This window comes from Parasteatoda tepidariorum, chromosome 9 (genome assembly GCF_982258835.1).
Source record: "Parasteatoda tepidariorum strain Cologne lab strain chromosome 9, Ptep-v5.0, whole genome shotgun sequence".
In the NCBI taxonomy this organism is placed as follows: Eukaryota; Metazoa; Arthropoda; class Arachnida; order Araneae; family Theridiidae; genus Parasteatoda; species Parasteatoda tepidariorum.
In genome coordinates, this window is record NC_141763.1 from 52,907,787 (window position 1) to 52,933,738 (window position 25,952).

General features: G+C 30.1%; 2 protein-coding genes across 3 annotated transcripts in view; one reads left to right on the forward strand and one right to left on the reverse strand.

The window, feature by feature from the left end:
* The window catches only part of LOC107443838 (EF-hand calcium-binding domain-containing protein 6), a 43,052-nt gene extending 25,751 nt beyond the window's left edge, over positions 1 to 17,301 (forward strand). For both annotated transcript variants that reach the window (XM_016057839.4, XM_016057840.4), the window contains 9 exons: positions 510 to 658; positions 3,406 to 3,492; positions 4,712 to 4,811; positions 7,636 to 7,821; positions 9,129 to 9,254; positions 9,355 to 9,543; positions 10,734 to 10,967; positions 12,030 to 12,239; positions 16,951 to 17,301. In XM_016057839.4, the coding sequence (XP_015913325.3) occupies positions 510 to 658; positions 3,406 to 3,492; positions 4,712 to 4,811; positions 7,636 to 7,821; positions 9,129 to 9,254; positions 9,355 to 9,543; positions 10,734 to 10,967; positions 12,030 to 12,239; positions 16,951 to 17,229 (1,560 nt within the window). In that variant the 3' untranslated portion in view covers positions 17,230 to 17,301. The remainder of the gene's footprint in view (positions 1 to 509; positions 659 to 3,405; positions 3,493 to 4,711; positions 4,812 to 7,635; positions 7,822 to 9,128; positions 9,255 to 9,354; positions 9,544 to 10,733; positions 10,968 to 12,029; positions 12,240 to 16,950) is intronic.
* A 5,813-nt stretch (positions 17,302 to 23,114) lies between these two features.
* LOC107443845 (uncharacterized) overlaps positions 23,115 to 25,952 on the reverse strand; it is a 32,152-nt gene continuing 29,314 nt past the window's right edge. Inside the window, exons 12-13 of the mRNA XM_043051290.3 lie at positions 24,855 to 25,701; positions 23,115 to 23,701 (exon numbers count right to left, since the gene is read on the reverse strand). Of these exons, the coding sequence (XP_042907224.2) occupies positions 23,490 to 23,701; positions 24,855 to 25,701 (1,059 nt within the window). The 3' untranslated portion in view covers positions 23,115 to 23,489. The remainder of the gene's footprint in view (positions 23,702 to 24,854; positions 25,702 to 25,952) is intronic.

Genomic DNA, 25,952 nt, shown 5'->3' on the forward strand with positions numbered 1-25,952 from the left:
CATTTTGCTATTGATTCACTCCCCTAAATATCTAATCAATTTTACATGTTCAATTTAAGGTTCAGGAAAATAAAAAATTCTGTTTAATAAAAATAATAAATAAAAAATGAAAGAAAAAAAATCAAATTTTAAGCAATTTTCGCACAAGTCAAGACATATTGAGAAATTTGTGGATTTTAGGAAAAAAGATGACAATTTCACGGAAATTCGCGCCGCGACAGACCTGCAGCCCTAACTATCATCTATGTTTTGAACTATTATCTTAAAATCAAGTGCATATATTACTGAGTTAGGGATCAGTGTTGTTAAAATTTCTCTACAAATTATAAAGACACGATAGTATTATCAACCATTATTATCATGGCTTAACAGTCATCTAATGCAATATTAAGTTCAAATGTAACATTAATTAACATTCAGTACAAACTCTAATTTGAAAATAAAAATGTTATTTAAAAAAATCATGCTTATTTTCACTAAAGTAATAAAATATTTTTTCCTTCTAACAGCTTTATTATAAATCAAAACTTTTAAAGAGAATTTTTAATGTGTTTGACTATGAAAAAAATGGCATTATAGCATTATCTGATTTTATTGGAGCAATAAATTTCTTTTTGATGCCTTTGTCTCCACCAATGTTCCACCAAGTGATGAAAAGGTTAGTCAGAATATTCAATAACCAATACTTTTGTTGATAATATTCATCAAAGTAAACTATTCTAAGGTCTTCTAGTATCAGCACATTAATTATTAAAGGATGATCTGAGAATTTCTCTCTAGTTTCAATGGATTTTATAATTTGAGTATTGATTTATTATTAATATCAATTTGTTCATGTTTCTAAGTCTTCAGAAAAATCTGTCAATAATAGTTAAATTAAAAATAAAAAGAATTGTTAAGAGAAGTTGACAATATTTTTTAATTAGAACATCATAATTTTTGAAACAAATGTTTACAAAATTATTTTAAATAAAATGAAATACATTGTCAGTTATTTAAAATATTTAAATAATAAAGTAACAAGAACTGTATATTTTCTTCAATTGGTAAGGAATTTTTAATAATTATAAAATTTCGATGCAAGATTGTATTATTTATTTTTATTTTTGAATAAAAGAAACGAAATAATTACATTTGAACACTCATAACAAATGACAGAATTTCTATAGAGTGTCAGATAAACAATTGTAATTTTTTTCCTTCTATGAATTCTTCAACTCATAGATTACTTAATGTAACCTAAACGTGCAGGGGGTGTCAAAATAACGGAAACACTTCTATACTAATGCATTTTTTCATATTTCTCTAGCGATACTTAATATAATTTTATAACATTAAGAGTGTTTTTTGCTATAAGTTTAAAAACAATCAATTAAATTCTTAGAGCAATTTAAAATTAGGTAATTAAAATTTTTATTTGAAATTTGAAGGAAAAAAATCATTGAAAACTGTGCAATATATAAGTATAATTAAAGTAGTTCTTTTATACTTCTCATGTGCAGGAAAAATGTAAAAAAAAAAAAAAAAATTGCCATATTTTTGTAGCGTATTTTGACATTTAATGAAAAAAGTCTGATTTGAATATCTTACAAATTTAAAAAGTTTCAAGCAATTTTCTAAGTAGCTTTTGTACTTTTTAAAAGAAACTCAAAAGGATACGGGATTTTCTATAAATATTATTTTGTATGATGAGACACAATTAAATAACAAATGATAATACCTTACAATAAACGTTCATACTTTCTTTTAAAGAATATGAAAACTACTTAGAAAATTCCTTGAAACTTTTTAAATTTTAAAAATATTTAAATCTGAATTTTTTTTTAACTATCGAAATATTTAACTGGACTTTTGTTGCCAAATACGTTTCACTACAAAATAAAGTAACGGAATAATTATAATTTTTCCTGGTGCATGGACTATATATAGAAGAACTATTTTAATTACTCATATCTTTTGCAGTTTTAAACAAATTTTTCTCAAATTTTGAAATAATAATTTTTTTATTAATTTTAAATTGCTCCAGAAATTTTGTTTAATTTTATTGAAAATTTTTAAAGTTATAGCAAAACAAACGTAAGATAAAAAAATTAGTTTATTTAATGAAAATGTCCATATCACCATAAATATTTAAGCTGCATTTAGGACATTTTGTGCAATTATTGCATATAATAACCAAAATAACTGTGAAGTTACAAATTTATTGCTACATTTTTTGGCATAGGGTGTTCAAAACACTTTTTTCCTTTTGTATTCATGATAAGTTATGAGAAATCGCCTAACCTAAAGACTTCGAAATTTAAGAAATTGTTCTCTAAGTATTTTTTTGAAATGGCTAAAAAAATCTGTCATTATAGAAAGTGTTTTCGTTATTTTGTCCAACCTAAATTTTCGTTATTTTGCCCAACCTTTTATGCTTAATTTTGAATGATAAGGAACTGACTTAACTGTCCTCATTTTTTAAATTTTTTTTTATCAGCCTCATTCATAATTTTCATAATGATTCATAATGATTGAAGTAAACAACTTTACATTTAAGCAAAATGAGCTGGAAACAATTGTAATTTTTTTTAATACTGCAAAACTTTGTGTTTATTTGCATTGTGTTTATTAATGCATTATTGTAATTTTATTACTTTTCTTATTACTGTCTTTTTATGAATTTAATCTTTTTTTCTTGTGGATAATAACTGATTTAAATCTTCACAGGAATTTCAGAAAAAGGTTTTAATCCCCAAACTCTTTATAACCTTCACCACTGCAAAGAACTGACAATTCAAATACTTCCCTAATCCTTACATATTTTTGCAGTTAACATAAAGTTGTTAAAGTTCACATAAAGTGGTTAGAGTGAAATTGAATGAAAAAGTACAAAAATAGTGTACTATTCACAATTGTGATAAAGAAACGTAGATTAAAGATTAAAAAAAAAAAACCAATTCTGCAATTTGATTTCAGCTCAAATTATTGTTTCATAATAACTCTCAGTCAGATACTAGTGGCGTTGCGCCAACAAACCAAATTTCGATTTGTATCCTGATTTATCGTGACATTTTGATCACTTAAATATTTACTGTAGAGAGACAACAATGCACAAAATTGAATGCATTGTTAAATTTTTTAATGTATAATGTTGACTCTTACATTAATTCTGAAGGCATAACTCTCACATGCACAATTATTTTGCTACTATGAACAAATGACTTCCTTGTAAACTTTGCTAGTTAGCTGGTTTTCTTTATAGAATTATAATTTTATAAACAATAATGTAATAATTACACAACAATTCTTTTCTTATTTTTAATGTGTAGAAATTTGATATGAATAATTAATATATATTTTTTCCTTCTTCTTGTAAAGTGCACTTCCATAGATAATAATTGTGATGTTTTTTTTTTCTTTCAGAATAGGTATTTGTCTTTGTCCCGATAGTAAAATAGATTATAAATGTTTTCTTGAAAAATGCAGTCAATCAGGAACAAAAGGTTTCAAGTAAATATCAAACAACTGTCTTTTGTTGAATCCTTCTTAAATAAATTTCTAATTATTTTTTTAACAGTTTTATTTATTTTTATTTTTACTGCAATTTGTGTACAAAAGAAACTTAATCTTTATTTCTTTAAAAACAAAAATAAATATTTATTTATTTTGAAATCTATAAGGACTATATGATAAGAATTATAGAATGATTTTTGAATCTAGATACAAATATCTAGGGGTTACTTTTCTAATATTATACTTTCTTAAAATTTACTGCAATAATAAGTATGTATTTATAATTCTTTTTTACTTTTTCTCAATAAAAATAGTGGGTGAATACTAATTTGTTTCAATGGATAATCTTCCAATATAAATTTTATTTGTTATTTTACAGATGTCATGCACACTAAGCTCATAAACTTTATGTGCAATGCATTTATGTTTAAATACATAGATTTAATTTTGCATATAATGATTTTTTTAGCAATATCAAATTTATAATAGGTTTTTTTTTAAATTTTTTAAAGCACAGAATTAGGCATGTTAAATTTAAAGTGTTTTCTCTTTTTATTATTTAATGCACACTGTATGAATGATTTACTGAATTAATAATTGAATTAAAACTTTTTACTCCAGATAAGAAATAGTTATTTTGAGTCCTAAAATATATTATTTCTCCTTATATATATTTATAATTTTGTTAAAGATCAAATTACTTTTGCAATTCTATTTAACAAAAAAAAGAAGAAAAAAATATTAGTTAATCGAAAAGTAACTGAACTACTGTCTTTTGATAAAACTTTAAATAAATTTCGATACATATATATTTTTTATTGTTTCTATTTTTTTTTACAAATCTGTTATTCATTAAGCAAGTTGTGATATTTTTAATACAAAATTTCACAAATATTCAATAACTCTTTATTTCTTCAAGAGACATAAATCTTTGTTTAAAAAAATATGTCGAAGGGCTTTATGAGGAAAATTTAGAGTATTCAAGTTTCTCAACTTTTTCTAACTAGTAAATAATATTTCAAATGCAAATACCACTGACATCTTGATCTAAAAGTTGCTTTTTTAAAATATTTTTTCAAAAATTTTCTACAATAAAATGCATTTGAATTTTTTTTCTTTCCTGTTACTTAATTTCTTTCTATATCTTATTTCAAAGAAATTTTCTGAGTAATATGAAGCAAGAATTGACTTATTTTATGTACAACTTTTTTTATAGGGCCACAAAACTGGATTGTTTGCCTGTAGTGCAACATATAAAAAATCATGTTTTGAACCCAAACGAGCGTTTGCACTCTTTGCTGACTATAAAAAATTCAGTAAGCTTATTTTAGTGTCATTTTATAATTTAACGCTTAATTTTTATTTTATTTTATATAAATGCAGATTTGTTCAGTTTTGATATTTTTCTTATTTTAAAGTTTCATAGCAGTTGTTGAATTAAGATTTTCAATTCAATCAAACACACTTTCCAAGCTAAAAAACAGAAATATTTGAAGCTCTGTTTTTTTCTGTGTTTATTTGTATTCTATTCTTTTTTGAGCAGTTTTTTTATAAACTAAATTGTGCACAATCGAGTATCATAACCATCTATTACTATTGTTTTGATTCTAAAATGAAGAACCAAAACTATACTATGTCTAGTTGTTTGGTATTTTTCATGCCTTTTTCACTTGGTAGTTTTATTCACATATAGTATAAAATTTACCCTTTCTTCAAATCTTGGAAGTAGTTTTTTTGCTCCAATTTATTTTATGATGCTATTAGAAATAGCTTTAGTTATATTGTTTACTGGCTCATAATTGAAAGTGTCGTTACTCACCTATCACTATTAACTTCATTATTTGTGATTTTAGAAAAAACAAAGTGAATAAAGCATAAAAAATGTACAGAAATGGACATACTATAGTTTTGGTTCTCTAACAAAAACCTTCCTTAGTGTCTAAACACCAAATGACAGAATAATATAAACAAGTTCATAGTGGCTTAACCAATGTTGTCTAAACTTCTTGGTCTGCAGAGTTTGTTAAGCCACTTTGCACATATATCTATTTACTTTTCTTCAATCATTTGGTGTTTAGACTGTCAGTGCAGCTCTAATTTAGAGAACCAAAACTATAGTATGTCCATTTCTGTACTTTGTTAACAATGTTCTTGGCTTCAGTCTACATTTCTCAAAGTATGCTCTATCCTATTTTTGGATTCAAAATTTGTGCTCATTTATATTGTATTCCATAAAATACTTGGGAACAGTGCCTGATTTATCATTAGGCCTGAGAAGCCCAGGCCCAGGCTCCCAACATTTTTGGAGCCCCCTAAATATTACAAATAATTTCTTTTTATGTTTTTCCTTAAGAATTGTTTATTAGAGTTATGAGTTCATAGAAATTGTAACAAATATTAGCTCAAATTTACTAATACAGTCGGACTTCTATTTAACAAACTTTCACTTTGCTAATTTATCTATTTTGCGAATTTTTTCGAGGAACCAAGAACAATTTAGAAATTTCTTCGTAAAAAGACTTCCAAATAGTGAAGCGAATTTTCTATGTAACGAAATTTTCTATGAAATACACTTTCCTTATTTTCCAAAATATTTTAGAACATTTCAAACTTCAATGCATTTTATGGGAGAAATGACCTGCAATTGATTTTCGAAGCCACTTAAACTTTTAGAGAAAGCAGTGAAATCCCTTTCCCTTTTTGTTTGCATTTCAAATGAAAACAGAATTAACAGATTTTATCAGTAGCACTAAAACTTAAAAACGCATGTGGTAATGCATGTTTAAAATTACTTTGCAGTTATAATTTTATACAGCAAATAAATGCAGCTATAATTTTATTCATAAATTTCACTTTTTTTGGTTGAAAAAGTATGTAGTATGATAGTGTAACACTGGATAATGTTTTGCTCTATTCTTGCTTTCCATGCAGATTTCTTTTATGGCTGAGATTTGTAAAATAAATAGTAGATACTAGTTTACAAGATAAAGGTGCATCAACTGCTATTTTAATTATGTCTAGTGTTCATGAATTTAAAACCTCTTTTGTGTTGTTTAAGTATTTCAAACGGTAGTTTTCTATTTAACAAATTTTCCATATAACGAACTTATTATCGGGATTTAGCAACTTCGTTAAATAGAGGTCCAACTGTATATCGTAATTTACTTGAATTACAAATAATTTTAAACACTTTATAATTAAACAATGTAAATTTATGTTTAAAGTAACGCCCAAGGGGTCCCCACATTTCCAGATCAGGTTAGAGTCATCAAGTTTGAAATATATATAATACATGGCATATAATAATTTTGTTATAAATTTTTTTAAACATTATTGAATTTTATAATAATATGCATAGATAAGTAATGAAATATTTTCTTTTTATGCTTGCCTTTTAGTTTTTGGCATTTTATATATTATCTAGGTGTTCTATACAATGTCTGTATTCTAGACTTTGTAACATTAAAAATAGTATTCGTGATCAGAACTATGCTTAATTTCAACTTCATGCCTTAAAAAAATTAAAGGCCTACAGACCTATTAACATTTCATGCATTTTAAAATTCAATTGAGAATTGCAAACTAAAATTTGCTTATTTTCAGTTAATTTTGCCAACATTTTAGAATGCTCAAATGACTTAATTGTAGCAAAGTGGAGTATCACATAAGCCTTTAAACTATTTAGAAGTAGGGGTATGTAAAAACCCTATAAATCAAACTTTTTAAGCAAAGAATTATACATTAAAATAATCATACTTTCTTAAATGTCTGGAGCCCACTGTCTGGAGCAAGTTGGCATCTTTGTTGCAAACTCATGTATAGTTTTCTCTAATAATATGTATCAGTATCGAATTAAGTAGTCACACCATATAAAATTGCACTAATTTAAATTTTATAAAAGCTAGTTGTATATATTTCTGTATTGTACTTCTGATTGAAAAATTGGTACTTCTGCATTACATGCCAGCTAGAAAAAATTCTAGAATATTGTTGCCAGTTAGTATTATTCAAAGTAAACATGAGGAGAAAGATATCATATACAAAAACACACTCTTATACAAACATACAAAAACAAATATTGGCAGATAAAACTAACATTATAAATAGATATACAGAATGATTTATTAATGTTCAATTTAGGGACTAAGAGAGCAAATAACCAGAAAAGAACTTAGGAGAACATTGAAAACTGGACTTAAACTGCATTTGTCTGATGAAGAGTTTAAAGATCTCTTAGAAGTTCTGGATCCTGGTAATACTAATATAATTCAATGTAAAAGTTTTCTCAAACTGTTTGAACATCCTGAAGAGGATTGTGCTTGTGTGGTAAGTGTAAATATTTTATTTAAAACTAATTCATTGAACTCATTTGTTGAGAAAAAAATAGAAAAATAAAATGTTATTATCAAACATGGTATCAAATTTATATCTTATTGGGTCCGCTTGTACTTCTATGAAACTTAAATGTTGAATTCTATCTTAATTTAAAAACCTTCAAAAAATGATAATTTTTAAAAGTGGATTTTTTACTTCGTTTTTTTTCTTTTTTTGTTAATGGAGTTGTGTGGGAAAGATACTAAATTAGACTAAGTGTTCGAAACCTTTAAAGTTTTTTTTAAAGAAAATATAAAAAGTTTATTATAGAAGAAAAATTATGAAACTGTAACAGTGGTAATTCTTATAATCTGATAGTTTTATAATTAGGAAATAAAAAATAAGATATTTCTCAAGCTTTTTTAAAATGTTTGCCAAATCCTTCAAACTGCTTAAGCAACTTTTTTCATAAAGCTTTCTGATAGAACGTATATTTATGTAAAATTCTGTTTTGGTTTGTACAGTTAAACCAATTATTGAGGATGTGGCGGGGATAGCCTGGTTGGTAGAGCGCTGGGCCCATGTCCGAGAGTTCGTGGGTTCGAACCCCACCGGGCGGTAAAGTGACTGATGCACGTTAAATCTGTCGAGTCGCAAAAGTCCTCCATGTTCCCATAACAAATCAGTACCTCTGGGGGTACTGGATTGGAGATCGATCATTCTCTGATTCAGGTCAAAATTACGATCTGTGGATGAATGAATGGATGTATGAATGGGTCCGCCCTATAAACCTGTGTGACAGAAGTCGAATTCTTGGCCATAGATGGCGCCACTGGAAATATATATATGACGGTCATGGGTGTGTCTTCTGGCACTCAGGAAATCAGGGGCTGTATGAAAAAAATACGCTCTTTATTTAGACATATTGGAATATTGGGAGAGTAGAAAATCACACATTAATATCAGTGTACTCGAGTTTTATGTTAGGAAAAGTCTCATGAGTTTTTTCTTAATATCTCTTACAAAAAGGAAACATTATAATTATAATAGGTTCACTAAATAGATAAAGATTTCACTAAATCTCACGTTTCCTTAAGGGAAAAACTTGTAATTGTCAGAACTGCATTCTTTAATCTATTTTTAAAACAGGATGTGAATTATTAATTATATGAATAGGTTTCATTCTAAATAATAAATTGAAAGAATTTAAACAAAGAAATAATATAAAAAGGTTTGTTTAAGCTTTTTGTATTACATATATATAAATAAAATATTGAATCATAAATTTACTCTTTCTTCTTTTTTTCCTTTCGATTTAGGAAAAAGAGAGCTCAAGTTCAATAAAGTTTTCACCTGATGAGGAAAAATATTTATGCCTCAAAGGTAATAAATTGAAATCTAAATTCAAGCACCATTTTAACAAAGTTTTCAAAGATGTTGAAAAGGTAGGAACTGGATATATTAAACTTATGGTACTTTTCAAATATTTATTTTTACCTAATTTTAATGCCTTTTTTTTATTTGCTTTTATCTTTTTCACAACAGGCTATTTTTATTTGTGATCCTAACCAGAGCGGATTCATTACTACAGAGAAACTCAAGAACATCCTAAATGGATTATGTATTCCTCTGACCTATGAACAATATGAAGAAATTTTTTCTGGATTTAGAGTGTATGGAGACAGCTTAAATTACCGAGAGTTTCTAAATGCTTTCTACAAAAAACCTGGTGAGGTATGTTGAGTTTTATTTCTTAAATTAATAGGTTCTAACACCTCATAACCTTAAAAATAATCTGTCAGTTATAAAACAAATAATCTTTAATCACTATTCATCACACATTTAAATGTACTTACTTTAAAAAGTATTGATTAAATAAATGATGCATAGTAAAAGTATTGTACTTTATGGGTTAAAAAGAAAATGTTACATTTTAATTATATAATGTAAAATTTTCTTTCAATCTTGTTGCTTGAAATGGATAGGCCAAACAAATTAGATTTGTTTTAAAATTCTCAATGCAAAATTACAGGAATTGAACAGTCAGCTGGTAAATGATAAAATGTAATGATAACACAATGTAAATTATAACACAAACTTTGGTAATCCAAACTCATATTGCGAATTACTAATTCTTATTTTTAAGGTTCATGCCAGTGTGGGAACAATTATCGCCATATGTTCTGCAAATTTGTCGCCTTGAAATATGTTTGAAATTTACAAAATAGTATTATTTTGTAATTTTGGAGGTCGTGGGATCAAACCCACGACCTCTCTAGGACATGGCCTCAGTGCTCTAGTTCGTCTATCATTTGAAATTTTTCAACCACTAAATAAATACCTATTATCATCTCAATTTTCATTGTTGTCATGAACTCTACTTATTTTAAAGATTAGAGTTATTAAAGTTAATTGAGTTTATAAAATAATATATTTGGTGTTTTGGATAAGGTTTTGTAAAACAATTTCTAATGTATTTTTTCGATTTCAATAGAAGTGGTGTTTTTAAAAGGTGCTTATTTTGACTTGCCTTTTTTAAAAGCCTTTTTTATTTGGAAGATTTGTAAAAAGTGTTTAATTTTCTTTCTTTTAAATTAGATTTTTCTCTGACGTCATAAATTACGAAAAAAACATGACTTTTACAATTTTCTGTGCAATATAAATCAGATCCTGATTATTTTATCATGATTATGCAAAGTCATTAAAAATTGTTTTACATTTTGTTGATATTGTGTACGTAAATGACTAGCTTTAAACAATAGGAAAACTTTTTTAATTTAGGCGCAGACCCTCATTATGATTTTTTAAAAGGGATTAAAAATATTTTGCAAGGTTTAAAAGGTACTTATCTTAACATTTTAAAATAGCACGACACACTAAAAATACTATTTATATCCTTAAATAACTAGTTATTGAACTTGCAGGATGCTAAAAAATGGACAGCTAAAGTAAATAAATTGGCTACTTATAAATCAAGATGCCCACCCGAGTTGCCTCTGGATGAAGCAGAGGAAATGTTAAGGGAATGTGTGCAGTCTAGAAAAAGTGCTATGCTTAGAGATTTTAAAACTCTTGATGTATGCAATGTTGGTGTAATTTGCAAAGATGATGTTAGAAATGTGTTTAGCAAATTTTCATTCAGATTCAATGACAAACAAGTAAGTACTTTCATCTCCATGCTTGATAAATGTGACTCAATATTTTTATATAAACTTATAAAATGTTGCAATTTAAGATCAAATTTAGTGTAGTTTATGCCTGTTCTAGTATTGCCTTTAGATTATGGGTTATGGGTAATCACATTCTAATCCATTAGTTTGATAATACCAGATTTTTTGTTTATTTTTAAAATCATTGATTAAATAAAAACTGACTTTTTGTGAACTGTCTCCTATTGTTGTTGCTGTCCTCATAGGGCATTAAGGTAAGGGGTTTTCCAGTGGCGCCATCTATGGCCAAGAATTCGACTTCTGCCACAATTAAACATCACAACCATTTATAGGGCGGACCTATTCATTCATCCACAGATTGTAATTTTGCCCAAACCAGAGAGTGATCAATCTCCAATTCATTACCCCAAGAGGTATTGATTTGTTATGGGAACATAGAAGACTTTGTGACCAGGCAGATTAACTGTGCACCAGTCACCATTTACTACATGGGGAGTATTTGGCAGGCTGGATTTGAACTCAAGGACATGAGTCCAGCGCCTTATCAACCAGGCTATCTTGGCTCTTCCTATTATTAAATGATAGATACAATATTTCTTTTTATTCATTTCTGTGACTTAAAGACATAGAGCCACATTAGCCCATTGTGCAGCTCTAGAGCGATGTAAATTAACTACAACTGCAACAACTAAAGACATAGAAGGTACTAGTACAGTGTTCCAGCTGTATCTACTGTACATTTACTTTTGTTTATTTCAACTATAAGTTAAAAATTTTAATAACTTCCAATGTAATTTGTATTTTTATGGAAGTATGAAAGTTAATAAATGAAATGTAATAAAATTAGAAAAACGATTTTATAAACGTAAAATAAATTGTACAACACTGCCCATTTACAATGTGAATAAATACATCATTAGAAAATGTATTTTAAGGTAATAAAAAATGTCGATGTGTATTAAACGATATGATAAAAAAATCTGTCTCCCTTCTAGTTTATGTTAAAACTGTTGTATATTAGTTTATAATTGTAATTTTATTTATTTTCAGTTTTGTGAATTATGGAAAAAACTTCCTCGCAACAAGTTTGACCAATTGTTGTATGACAAATTTTTAGAGGAGTATTCAATATCTGAATTTCAACCAGATGCAGATGATAAATCAGTGGCTGGTGACTTTGGCAAATCTGGAGTTGTACATGTAACTTTCAATGAAAATATGATGAAGAAAAGAGAAACTGTTAATCGAAAGAGTGCAAAGGTACGCTATCTATTTGATTCAACATTATTTTAACCATGAAAATATATTTTATAACTGTTTTAAATAATAACTTTCAAATTAATAACTGTTAGAATCTTGTAAACTGGAGTATGGCTACTAGTAATCAGCAATAATCAGTTTGAAAAATTGTGTATGGTTTTATTAATTTGCACCCAAAAAAAAAAACTTCTACATACCTTTATTATGATTGTATTTGTTTCTTTTGAAGTCTACTTAATTCATTGGTGTAATGACGAGATTTTTAATAAACGGTTGTTGAGCATAAGTATAAGGAGGATCAGAAAGTAATGTCGTTTCATTTCATTTGATATTTGTTATCAAGATTTTATTTTTAATCAATGTATTCACCCTTGTTAGCAACAACCTTTCAATGCCTGATTGAAAATGAATTGGTTTTTAAGAGTAACGAATATTTAATGCGCCAAAACTACATTACTTTCTGGTTGCAATTTTTTTTATGTATTCCATGATGGAATATAAAAAAATGGGCTTATTTTATTATGCCCATGGAAGAAAGATTAAAAGGAAATTCGCTTAAGAAAACATTAAAATATTGCCATTCACAGATGACGCTTAACTCATATGTAACCCTGACGGTAATATGTACTACTGGTATTATACTAATTCTCGATTTGGTTTTGATAACAATTCTACAACGAGTTTTCTGTAGTTTCAGAAATTTTTTTTTCAGTGGTAGCTAAGATAGTGTATTAATATTTTAATGAATTAGAATTAAAATAACTTTTTTCCATCACTACTTTTAACAGTAAATTTAAGTTCAGATAGAGAAATGGTCATGTTCCAAAATCCTTAAAAGGTTCTCTTTTTTTAAAATTAATGCGGTTTTAGTTGGCGGCCACTGAGAAATACATTAAAACTCAAATGTTACCAAATATACTTATATAGGTATAAAATATATTGATATATTTGGTATTATTAAAACTACTAAATGTTGTCTACTAAATTTTATTGTAAAATTTTTTATATGTATTATGTAATATGCAATTTTTTATAATAAATTCCTACTGATCAGGCCAGCCCACTGGGTTGTGGCGAGCTGGACTGGTAGCCAGATGTGGACTATACGGGTAAGGGTTTTGCAAACCTAGGTACGTATCCACGTCTGGAGGAAAGGAAAAAGGTATTATTAAAACTGCACCAATACTAAGCAGTTTTAATAGCGATATTTTGGAATTAAGTGTTTTACGGCCCCTCTAAAGGGATATATACTTGAGAAAATCACTTAATAGTGGTAAATTTTAACTATCATGAATCGCAGCAAGCATCATGTTAAGAGATGCTAAATACATTTTATCTTTATTCCAATGATGGTATGAATTTTGCTTACTTCATTAACATTAAGCCACCGAAGATTACAACATATAACATTAAATAAAAAAATTAGAAATTATTTTAGCCATTAATTGAAAAGCTTAGTGGAAGAACCAGGTAAGGGAAATTTTCAGGACGAAAAAAGAACACATGTATCCGAATTATTTCATTACCAATTTACTAGAAGTTGGGACTAATAATTCTTTGCATTATTTTATTTACCACTGCCTTATCTATAAAAATGAATGTCCGTGTGTGGTTGTGTGCATCCGTTATAGGCTCCTAAACATCCGAAAGAAGCAATGAAACTTAGCATACAGATACGAGGGTTATGTTTTTTCAAGGTCTGATTGGTCGCAAAAGGAAGAAGAGAAAGGTCTGTGCGCAGACGTCTTTCTCTGGGTCTGTAGTTGGTCAGGGGAAAACGTGGATCAGCGGTTGTCAATTTTGAGTACGTATAGCGCACATAAACATGCTTTGAATAATAGTCTCCCGCCAAATGTGAATTGTGTTCAGTCATTCGATTTCTGCATGCTGAAGGAAGCAATGCAGCTGAAAGCCATGAACGAATGAGTAAAGTGTACGGAGAACCGTTCATGAGTAATAGCAAAGTGTGGAAATGGTGCAGGAACTTTGATGCTGGACGCACAGATGTTCATGATGCATGCGGCCAGGGAAGGAAGTCAGTGTCAACCTATAATCTTCTCCAGCGCGTGGATATCAAGCAATTCGCGGAAATTGTCGGTTCACAATTTCTGGGTTGAGTGAATGGCTTCCGGAAATGTCACGGACAGCTCTCTATACCTTTGTGAGTGAAACACTCGAGTATCGCAAACTCTGTTCGAGATGGTTTCCCAAGATGCTGTCTGACCATCACAAAACTCAACGAATGGGCGCCACATTAACCTTCCTCCAGCTCTACCATCACGACGGAGATGAGTTTTTGGACAAAGTTGTCATAGGAGATGAGACATGGGTCCATTACGAAACTGAAGAAATGAAAGAGCAATCCAAACAGTGGATGCATTCACACTCCCTCGAGTCGTAAGCCAGTGAAGGTCAAGCGCACGTTCTCCACTAAAAAGTGTATGGCTACAGTGCTCTGGGACCGTAAAGGTGTTCTCTTGGTGGAATTTATGCCACATGGTGCAACGATCACTGCAGCTTTGTACAACAAGACTCTTCAACGTCTTCGGAGGGCAATTCAGAACAAGATAAGAGGAATGTTGTCGTCAGGCATTGTCCTTCTTCATGACAATGCACAACCGCACACTGCAACAACGATCCTCCTGAAAAGTTTTGATCACCCACCATACATTCCTGACTTGGCTTCCTCAGATTTTCATCTCTTTGCTCACATGAAACGCTGGCTAGGAGGACAAACTTTTCCCACAGATCACGAGCTGAAAACCAGCGTACAGAATTGGCCGAAAATACAGACGGCTGCTATCTATAATGAAGGTATTGAAAAATTGATACCATGCTGAGAAATGTATGAATCGGAACGGCGATTGCATCAAACAGTAGCTCATTGTTGTATCACATTGTTCCATATAAAATTTTCTTGATTCTGTCTGGAATTTCCTTTAGCTACCAATGGGACCTTGAAAAAAAAATAACCCTCGTAGTTTAAAGTGCGGGGAAGGTCACTATCAACATTAGAACAATCTATGATAAACTGTTCAAGTGGGATGAGTGAAAAACGAAATGAAATTTTCTGATTGGTTAAGTGTTATTCATTGTTTTAAATTTCACTATAAGCAATTCAGTGTTCATATAGTTTAAAAATAAAATTAGTCATAATTTCTTGCTTATAGCTCTATTTGATTAGCAGTTTATTACACGAATTTAAATATTTAATTATTTTATATTCGTTGTATTAGATAAATTAAATAAACATTATTACGTAGTAGCACACATGGCCTATGTCACCAAATTTATACTTTTAAAGTTGTCTGATACCACACTCTATTTTTTATTTACATAAATTATTTTAAAACGTCTTTCTAAAAAATAATTATTTAGAAACAACAGTAATTGAATAAACATATATTTATGTATTAAAAGGCAAAATTAATGGAAAACTGGTACTTATTTGCTTCAAAGAAACGTAAAAGAAATCGCCATATCATTATTGACGACAACGCTGCTTAATTTATTTAGGTAATATATGCATATTGAAATGAAATAAACTATGTACTGGAATGCAAAAGTAATGGAGTAAAGATATTTAACTAGAAGAACTATGAAAAATCGTCATACTATCATTGACGACAATGATGCTGAATTAATGTTAGTAAGATGTTAATTGATATAAAAAATAAAAAAAAACAACTTTCGTACTTAAAAGCAAAAATAATGGAGAAAGTATACTTATTCATTTTGGGGAGCCGTATAAAATCACGATATTATTATTGACACTAATGCTTAATTAATATTGATAATATTAATTGAAATAAAATAAAACAAGCTATGTGTTAAAAAGTGAAGTAAAAAAGGTAACCGTATGTACCTTAAAAAATTACTTGATAGTGCAATAAGCATCATGCGAAGTGATACTAAATACATTTTATCTTTATTCTAATGGAATAAACTACAAAAAACGAGTTTTGTTTACTTCAATCATGCAAAGCCACCGAAAAGGGCATCAAATAATATTAAAAATTTTTTTTTAAAATAAATTGTTTTTACTACATTAATTGAGAAACTTAGTGGAAGAACCAGGTAAGTGACATTTTCAGAACTAAAATAAACTTGCATCAGAACTATTTTATTACCAATTTATTAGAAAGAGGGACAAATATTTCTTAGTTTTTATTTATTTACCACTGCCTAATTTGAAATAAAAATCATGCAAGCATACTGAAAACTGATGTAATTAGTTATGTTAAGATTTAAGTGAAAGCAAAAAGCAGTTCTGTTACATTAAACATACCCGTACCACTTTTTTTTTTTATTATCTCTAATTCAATAATTCCCCTAAAAATTTCACTTACCTGGTTCTTCCACCAAGTTCTTTAATTGTGTCGGTATATGATTTTCAGTTTTGTAGCTTTTCTCAATACTGATTTATTGATTTTTTAAATTTTATTTTTTAATATCCCCATGCGAAGAACGGGGGTACTCAGCTAGTAACATATAAAATATTAAGCAGTTACTAAAGACCAGCTTTTTTAAATAAAGCCAGTCTTTTAATGAAAACCGACTTGGCCTTTTTCAGAAAGGCTGGTTTGTTTGCAACCCTAGATCAAATATCAAATATCGGCTTTTCTGTAAAATATTTTGGTAAAAACTTTTCAAATAGAAACAATAAGATACGTTAGAATATTTTTTTAAACACAAAATTTTTCTTTGACAGGACATATTATTCTCCGAAGCACCTCATTTGAAGAAAATAATTGTAGCCATTGAACCAGTTATAATAAGAAACATCAGAACGATTCGTTACCATCTCAATCGAGCTGATCCCAAATTATCTGGAGTTGTAGATTTCAGTGTTTTAACTGGTATCTTAGACAAATCTGGTGTAAGATTTTCTCCTGAAGAGGAATTCTTCATTCTTGAATACTTTGACAAGAGTTTAGGTGGAAAAATTAACTATAGAGAGTTCTTGCAAATATTTGTATGGTATGCTTAACTACTTAGATAAAAGCTGTTGAATTCAATGTGAGGAAATTTTGAAGTACTGTTTTAAAATTTCAAGTTCTGATTTTGTTGTTGATACTTATTTAGCAAGTATTACATTGTGTCAGAAGGAAATATAAAGTAACATAAGCACAAGAAAAATATGCATACTAAGCCATTTATGTTTTCATAATGAAATGCCACAAACTATTGGGAGTATAAATAAGTCCAAATATTAGCAGCTTATTGTGAAAAAACGGTACATTATCTTTTATTCTAAGTTTTCTCCATTAAGAGACACTACTATTTCCCATCTTTCGAGGATATCCACGAATCGACCTACTGCTTGGTTTCTTCAAATTATTAAATTTCGGTTTTGACAGATCATGTGTCATGGATTGGAATAGGCGATAATCTGAAGGGGCAAGGTCTGGCAAATTCGGAGGGTGGGGTAGACCTACCCATCCATATAAGTGTTTCCAAATAGGTTTTGACCGGTTTCGTAACATGTGGACGAGCATAATTATGTCTGGAGTAGTACTGGGCACGATTTTCTTTGATGCTTGGCTTAATCTCATTAATTTTGTTAGGTAGAGAGTTTCAGTAATAGATATCGACAATTTGATTCCACCAAATAAGTTTTTTTCCATAGGTATTTGGCTTGGTATAGCCAGGTGCTCCCCACGATCTCTCTTTAGGTTATCGTAGTAAATCCATTTTTCATCACCAGTGTCTATACCAGTGGTTCCCAACCTGGGGGCGATAGAGCTCCTCAAGGGGGCGACGAGTACTCAAAAGATAAAAATTGCTAATAATATTAATAATAAAAGCTATTTGAGATTGAAAATATATATGAAACCTATGGTTCTGGTGTAGACAAAGAATTATGATAGTTAAAAATTAAAAAAAAAATTCAAGTGCAGGATCGTTTTCGTCATACGTTTTGGTATCGCAGGCGGAAATCTGATAAGTCACTCTGTTCCTCTGAGCAATAATACTGTTTCCAGGCGTATTGATGAGATGGCCGCCGACGTTGAATCGAAACTCATCAAATTTCTGAAAGAAGGTAAATTTGCGTTGCAGATTGATGAATCAACTGTGATAGATAACAAAGCTGTTTTAGCTTACGTGAGATTCAAAAATTAGAGTAAGGAGATTAACGAGGAAATGTTGTTTACAAGAACTTTGAACACAGATACAAAAGGATCGTCGATTTTTAAATTGGTCAAAGATTATTTTGAGGTGAAAGAAATTCCCCTCACAAATGTAAGTGCTTGTGCAACAGATGGTGCTCCAACCATGTCAGGTTGTCAGATTCTGGTCACCTTAAAAAAGAAGTACCGGCAGTTATCTCACCATTCATTATGTCATTCATCGTCAACTTTTGGCTGCGAAAAATTGGTTATTTCTGGCATCAATAAAATAAAAGCTAATTCTCCTAATAACCGTTTGTTCCGAGAACTTTGCCATGAAAATGATGAAGATTTCGAATTTCTGCTCCTACATACAGCTGTGAGATGGCTTTCAAAAGGAAACTGAGCCGTTTCTTCGAATTGCTGGATTCGGTTACTGAGTTTCTCGACACCACTGATCCTATTTTAAGTGAGAGTTTGACGCAACGCAAGTTGGAAACTGCGTACCTCACTCATAGTCTTGAAAGAATGAAGGAAATCAACGTAAAACTTCAAGGAAATAAAGTGAACATTATCAAGGCTAAGGGAATCATATCTTCAATCATCGCCAAGTTTGATATCTACAAGTCAAACATTGGTCGCAAAGAGCTAATGCAACTTCCAACTCTTAAAAAGTGTTCAATGGCAGATATCGAGATTCTCTAAAATAAAATCTTAATTTTTACTGATCACCTTGATCAGTTATGGAATCAAGATTTAATGAAATTAGAAATTCCGGATTGGATTTTCGATCCTTTCTCTTTTGAAGTTGTGGATAAGCTCACTTCCTCTTTGTAGACTGAGATTTTAGATTTGAAGTATGACTGTGAGGCTAAAGTCGTCTTTAAAAAATACGGTTACAAGTTAGCTTGGGTAAAGCTTATGGACACTTATCCACAATTGTGGAAACAAACTTGAGCCGCTTCTTATCTCGTTCCCGTCAACATATTTAGTAGAGACAGGATTTAGTTCTGTCTTCCAGCTACTCACAATGCAAAGAAATAGGTTGGACATTTGCTTCAAAGGAGACCCGCGTTTAAATCTGAGGAGCATAAAACCCGACATTCAAGCTTTAACTTGAAATACACCAAGCACAGGGCAGTCATTGAAGTGGTAAAAATGTACTTACACAATCGTAATTTTTTTTCTCAAATTTTAGTTGTTAACGTTTTCACTTTTTCTTGATTACATTAAAATATGAATTAAAAAAAAAGATGCAATTTTTTTTTTTAAATTAATAAAAATGACAGGATAAATGTGCCTCCTTATTTGCATTACAATTTCAATTAAAATCAAATAACATTGCATATATTCAGTGTTTGGTTGCTCACAAGCAACAATGAATGGTTTTTTGAGCAAAAAAAGAAAAGGGCGATATGTGTCAGCCAAAAGGTTGGGAACCACTGGTCTTTATGATGCAGAAACTGCTTTTTTTTTTTTATGCCTGGCAAGTAGCATTTCACTCATGCAAAATCAACATTCAATGTCTCTTGGCTTCAGTTTATACGTAACCCAACTGCCTTGTTTTTGGATCATTCCCGACAATTATAAACGATGAGAAATTGCTTGCTGAGTCATTTATAGTGTAAGAACAAGTTCTTTATGCCTTTGGGATGACTCTTGTTCCAATTTCTTGTCTTCGTAGAATTTTGCTTTCCACTGCATTCTTTGTCTTCCACATCAAACTCACCATTTTAAAATTTCTGAAGCCACTCACAACTTCTAGCAGCCTCACCATATGCTTCTCCAAGCAATCGACATGCCTCAGCTGCAGGTTTTTTCAAATTAAAGTAATTCAAAAGCTCTCACAAATGACGCTTATTTGGCACAAAACTTGACATTTTTGCAAGCAAATAACACAGGCCTGCGATGAAAAAAATACAAGGGGTCTGATAGGTGAACTTAATGTATTTTTTGGTGCTGAAATGGAAAATAAAAATGAAAAATGTCCATCACGTCACGATTTTTAGAAAAATTCTATTTTACTGAAATTTTTATGAACATTTACCATAAAAAAATTTTCATTTTTGAATTTCTTCCCTTTTTGATGGACCAGCATTCTACTTTGGTCAAATCTATAAAAGTCCCTCTCTCTGTAGCAATCTTTCTCTACCAATAGCGTCACGAGAATCCTTATCTAGGTCCGCTGACCTCTCAGAAACACTAGCAAGCGTTATAGGGAGTCATTTTAAAGTTTGCTTTTTTTTCTGTGCGTTTCGTGAAACATGGCTTTGAGTTCAAGACATTGTGTAAATTTCCCAGATGACTTTTGTTATACATGCGGCGAATATAGTGCAGTTAAAAATCGCATGAGGAGCATTACAGACAACTTTATCTCGCATATTTTGACATGAAACTCGGAGATCAGGACAAATCTGGGTCACCTCATAAAGTTTGTGTGCAGTGTCTCAATGATCTACGCTTATGGCATCAAGGAAAGAAGACTGCTTTACGATTTGGAATTCCTATGACGTGGAGAGAGCCCCAAAACCACTTTGATGATTGTTATTTTTGTTCCTGCCATGTTCGTGGGTATAACCGAAAAAATCAAAGACTAATATCTAAACCTGGCTCGCGTCCTGAACAAAATAAAATATATCGACCACAGTTGGACCATTTGCGGTGAATTGAAAGTTATCTCCATGCTTCTTGGTTAACAAGGGGGATATATAAAGTACCCATGTTTCATTTGTAAGTGAGACAGCCGTGACAAGACTCAACATTGATGGGTCAAAAAAGAATGGCTAAAAGTATTGTTACGTCCGCTACACATAAAATTAGGTGTAATGAAGCAGTCTGTCAAGGCTGTTCCAAAAGATGGCAATTGTTTCAAATATCTGCGCAAAAAGTTTCCAGGTCAGTTAAAAAAAGGAATATTTGTTGGTTCTGATAACCGCAAACTCATGAAGGATAACATGACAGAAACAGAAGCTTGGGTTGCTTTCAAAGACGTCGTCAGTAAATTTCTGGGTAATTACAAAGATCCTGATTATAAGGAAATTGTAATGAAAATGCTCCACAAATTTAAAACGTTGGGTTGCTCCATGAGTGTAAAAATGCATTTCTTTCACTCACATGTGGACTTTTTCCCTGAAAATTCAGGAGCAGTTAGCGAAGAACAAGGGGAAAGGTTCCATCAAGATATCAGAGATATTTAGCGTAAATATCAAGGAAGGTGGGACAAGAACATGTTCACTGACTACTGTTGGATGATAGCTCGGGATAAACCTGAGATTAAGCATGAAAGAAGATCATCAAAAATAAGTTTCAGAGGAAAACGAGTATATACTTAAATAGAAACTTTTCTCTTTTGTTTTTTGTTTCAAACTTCCATATACACATACACAATATTTGTTATTCTTGGTTAATCGTCAATTTTACGTAAGTTATCTCAATAAAAACAAATTAAAATGGTATGTTGGTGATTTTCTTCTAGAAACTGGTGTAAAAAGTTTGAACACAAGGAACTTATTGTTTTTCTCTTGACCAGAGGTGACTTCTGCTGTCTGGCAACAGTATTTTTTATTCATTTTAACCTATAAAAAATCAGTTGATAGCTCAAAAATCAATTTTCTTTCACAAGATTAAATTTTTCATAGATCAGAATGAATGCAGAGAACAGTTACCGGATAGTACATGCAAAATTATTCGAGAGAATTCCTTTCCAAATAGGATTTTAGTAAAAACATTAATATCGATTTTATAAAAAATCCTGACGTGATTGGGGAAAATGAAGGTCATTTTCAAAATCAGCACATCAAATAACTTCTCTTGTATTTTTCAAAAAGTTCAATTTCGCAGGCTTGTGTAATTATGTAATGCTATACGAAATCACTAATACTTTAAGATGACTAAACTTACAATAAGACGTTTAACAGTCAAATTCTACATAACCTTATGGTAGTGCCATCTTGTGACGAACGGTAGAAACTTATTTGTACACCCAATATTTTTCACCTTAAAGACTATATCAGATAGATATGCCCCATGCCATTTACACTTCAATAACTGTTATGAAAACTAAAAAAAGTGTAACAAAATGTCATCAATTGTTTGCTTCTCAAAGTTGATGTCAAAAAGACATGCTCAGTGTTAGCCAGTTATGGAGAGAAAAAAAAATTAGCATTTTGTAATGAAAACATAAATTGCATATGCACTTTCTTGAATAAAAAATGTTTTTACTGTATATATATGTGCAAATTGCATAAATACAATATTCTCTATGCCACCTTTATATGGAAATACCTTTTATTTTAACTAGAGCTGGATTTTAGACGAACAGTGTTTTAACTGGAAAAAAATTTTTGTTCGTCTGATACAATATGTAAGAAAAGCTTTCACTAGATCAGGTATGCCTTGACTAGATAAGATTTATAGCACCTATTAATTATCACATATCTGGTACACCTAAAAAATTTAATTCAAAAAGACAAAGATGTTTATTGATGTGAGTACTTTACCTTTTTCAATTTGACACAAATATTTGAAGTAAAATGTAGTATTTGTTCACATGAAATAGATTTCACTTACATCTTCTACCCCGAAGATTTCACACTTATGGAAACTATCTGGGTCTGATATTTAAACAAAGTAACCTTTTATCTTTTGATCTATTTAGCACTTGTAGACAAAATAAGTTGTCCTTAACTTAATCAGTTTGACTATGCAAATTTGCCTAGTAAAAAAAAAATTTCTTTACTACCCCTAATGCAAAAGATATTTCAAGTCAAGTGAAAACAACTTTATTTTCTGAATAAACAATAACATATCACACCTGAGTTAGTCTTAAACATAATGTACTGTACATAAAGAAAAACAACTTTAACATATTCATATACATATGGCATATTGAAATATAAATGCTTGAAACGGAATTCTTTTTCTTAAAAATAAATGCAAAATAAAAGATCTATGAACTAGATTACTGCTATCATAGGAACAAAATTAACTGTACCTAAAACTCATGATAAATTTTTTTTTTCAGGGAATAAAAAAGACATACACAAGTAATTAGAATTATTTTACAATACAAAAATATTTTGAAAGTAATACCATTAAAATTTAAAAAGGAAAGAGAAAGCAAGCCGTGGTGCAATAGATCTCACACATTGTTAACCGCAAACTCTGAAAGAAGTTTCATGCCTTTTCTATCAAGTTTATATTGTACATTGTTCTCTTGAATAAAAGACTTTGCTAGGGATGCAGCCTTCTCATACAGTTCCTCAGCTTTCAATTCTTTATGTTTCAGAAGTATTTTAGTGCGTAAAAACTGTATTATCTTAGAATGGTCTTCATCACTAAAATGAGAGAAACCTAGAAATAAAAGTTTAAATATCATAGATTTGTAGTTACACTAGTAGGTCTACAAAAAAAAAAAAAAAAATACACAAGAATTTTAAATCAAAGTACTTCAGTATTTTCTTTTTACAATATAAATTATAGCTCCCAGCTTATTAAATTTGTTTATCAAAGCTGAACTATTGAGGGCGGGCAGGGATTCATCTTATGGTGATCCAAAAACAATACTAGGTGCACCTGCTCACTAACCCTACATTCTCTAGCCCCCCCCCCCAATAGTATATAGACTTTACTGTTTTGAAAGCGTCAGACACATTACATTATAATGGGGCTTTAGTACATAACTAAAGAAAGTTCAGTCTTGCTAATCAGAATTAAAAAAAAAAAAAAAGATAGTGTAACAATGCTCTGTCAGAAGATTTTAATGAATTTTAACAAAAGTTTCTAAAAATACACAAGAATTTTAAATCTAAGTACTTCAGTATTTTCTTTTTACAATATAAATTATAGCTCCCAGCTTATTAAATTTGTTTATCAAAGCTGAACTATTGAGGGCGGGCAGGGATTCATCTTATGGTGATCCAAAAACAATACTAGGTGCATCTGCTCACTAACCCTACACTCTCTAGCCCCCACCCAATAGTATATAGACTTTACTGTTTTGAAAGCGTCAGACACATTACATTATAATGGGGCTTTGGTACATAACTAAAGAAAGTTCAGTCTTGCTAATCAGAATAAAAAAAAATAAGATAGTGTAACAATGCTTTGTCAGAAGATTTTAACAAAAGTTTCTACGATCGTGTAATAAATATTTCATAAATAAAAAATACTGAATAAACACATGTGATAAAAATAGGTGGGTGGGATGAACTTGTTAAAAGATCACAGATCTTAGAATTATTTAAATCGAATCGTATTAATTTATTACTGTTAGTGACAATTCTAAGACTGGTTATTTTCCAGATATGATATAGGAATTTTTTGGAAAGAAATTGCATTTTTCCCCAGCTTTTTAGAATAAAATTCCATGACAATACCTGGCTTAACCTGTTTTCAGGCCCGTGAGAGCTCTGAGATACATACACAGCCATATAATAGCAATAAAATCACAATATAATAGTAATAAGTTAGAACTAAACAAAGATACTTAATATTTCTCACTTACCATCAATGTTAATAGGCTTTTGCCTACATTTAGATGCAAATTTGCCTGGAACAATAGGTTGCGGCAATCCTTCAGAAGCAGTCACAACACTTAAGGTACCAGAACTAGCAGGTGCAAAATTCAGATTTGAGGTTGAGGTTAAAGGAATAGTCTTACTTTGCCCAGAAACCTTCAGTTTTTTAAGAACTTTATTACCAGTTCTAAAACAACTTCTAGCACTCATTGGACCTTGGTTCCCAATGTGAGAAGAAAACGGATTAGTTGATTTGCGTAATTCAGTCTGTTCAGAAGGATTCGATTTTATAGATGAAGACTTTAATTCTGAAGTTTTATTTTTAACACTAAAAGGAGATGGTTCTTTCAATGAAACACAGTTTTTCGCTGGAGATGAATGAGCTTTGGAATTTAATGAACCAGAATTTTGTAGGGTGCTTAAAAAATCTTTATTTACAACGTTATTGTGAAATGCATCATTGCTATCTAAATCACCCTGATTATCTGACAGAGAGTTTGAAATGCCTATTGATTCAACTTTATCAGTATCGTCAACTTCTTGACTTTGGAAGTTTAGCTTGCTTTTATAACATGTATCATTGGGTACATGATACTTTAGTGGAGATAACTCTACAGAGTTTGGTAAACTTAAAGAGGATAAGGAAACATCTGAAGAGCTAGCTATTTCATCATCACAACTCTTTCTTAAATTATTCCCTGTAGTTATTCCTCTGGTAGGACTGTTTGTCATCACCATAGTTTCACTTTGTCCAGAAGGTATCACATTATCTGATTTTTCTGACGTATGTAAGATCTTTTTTCTTGAACTTATGATGGGAAGCTTCAAAAATGTCTAAAGAGAACAAATGAAAAGAAAATCAATAAAAGTATTTTACTAAAATTTATAAAACAAACACTTTTACAGGTGTACTAAAAAATAACAAATGATTTCATGAAAACCAATTTAAGAAAAACTTTAATTGTATGGTTTCCTACATTCTGTTTGTGAAACCAGATTTTCTCACTAAACTTAAAAAGGTACTAAGTTCATCAACTAAAGCTGCTGACAATGAGCAGCAATAAATTAATGTTTTCTAAATAGCC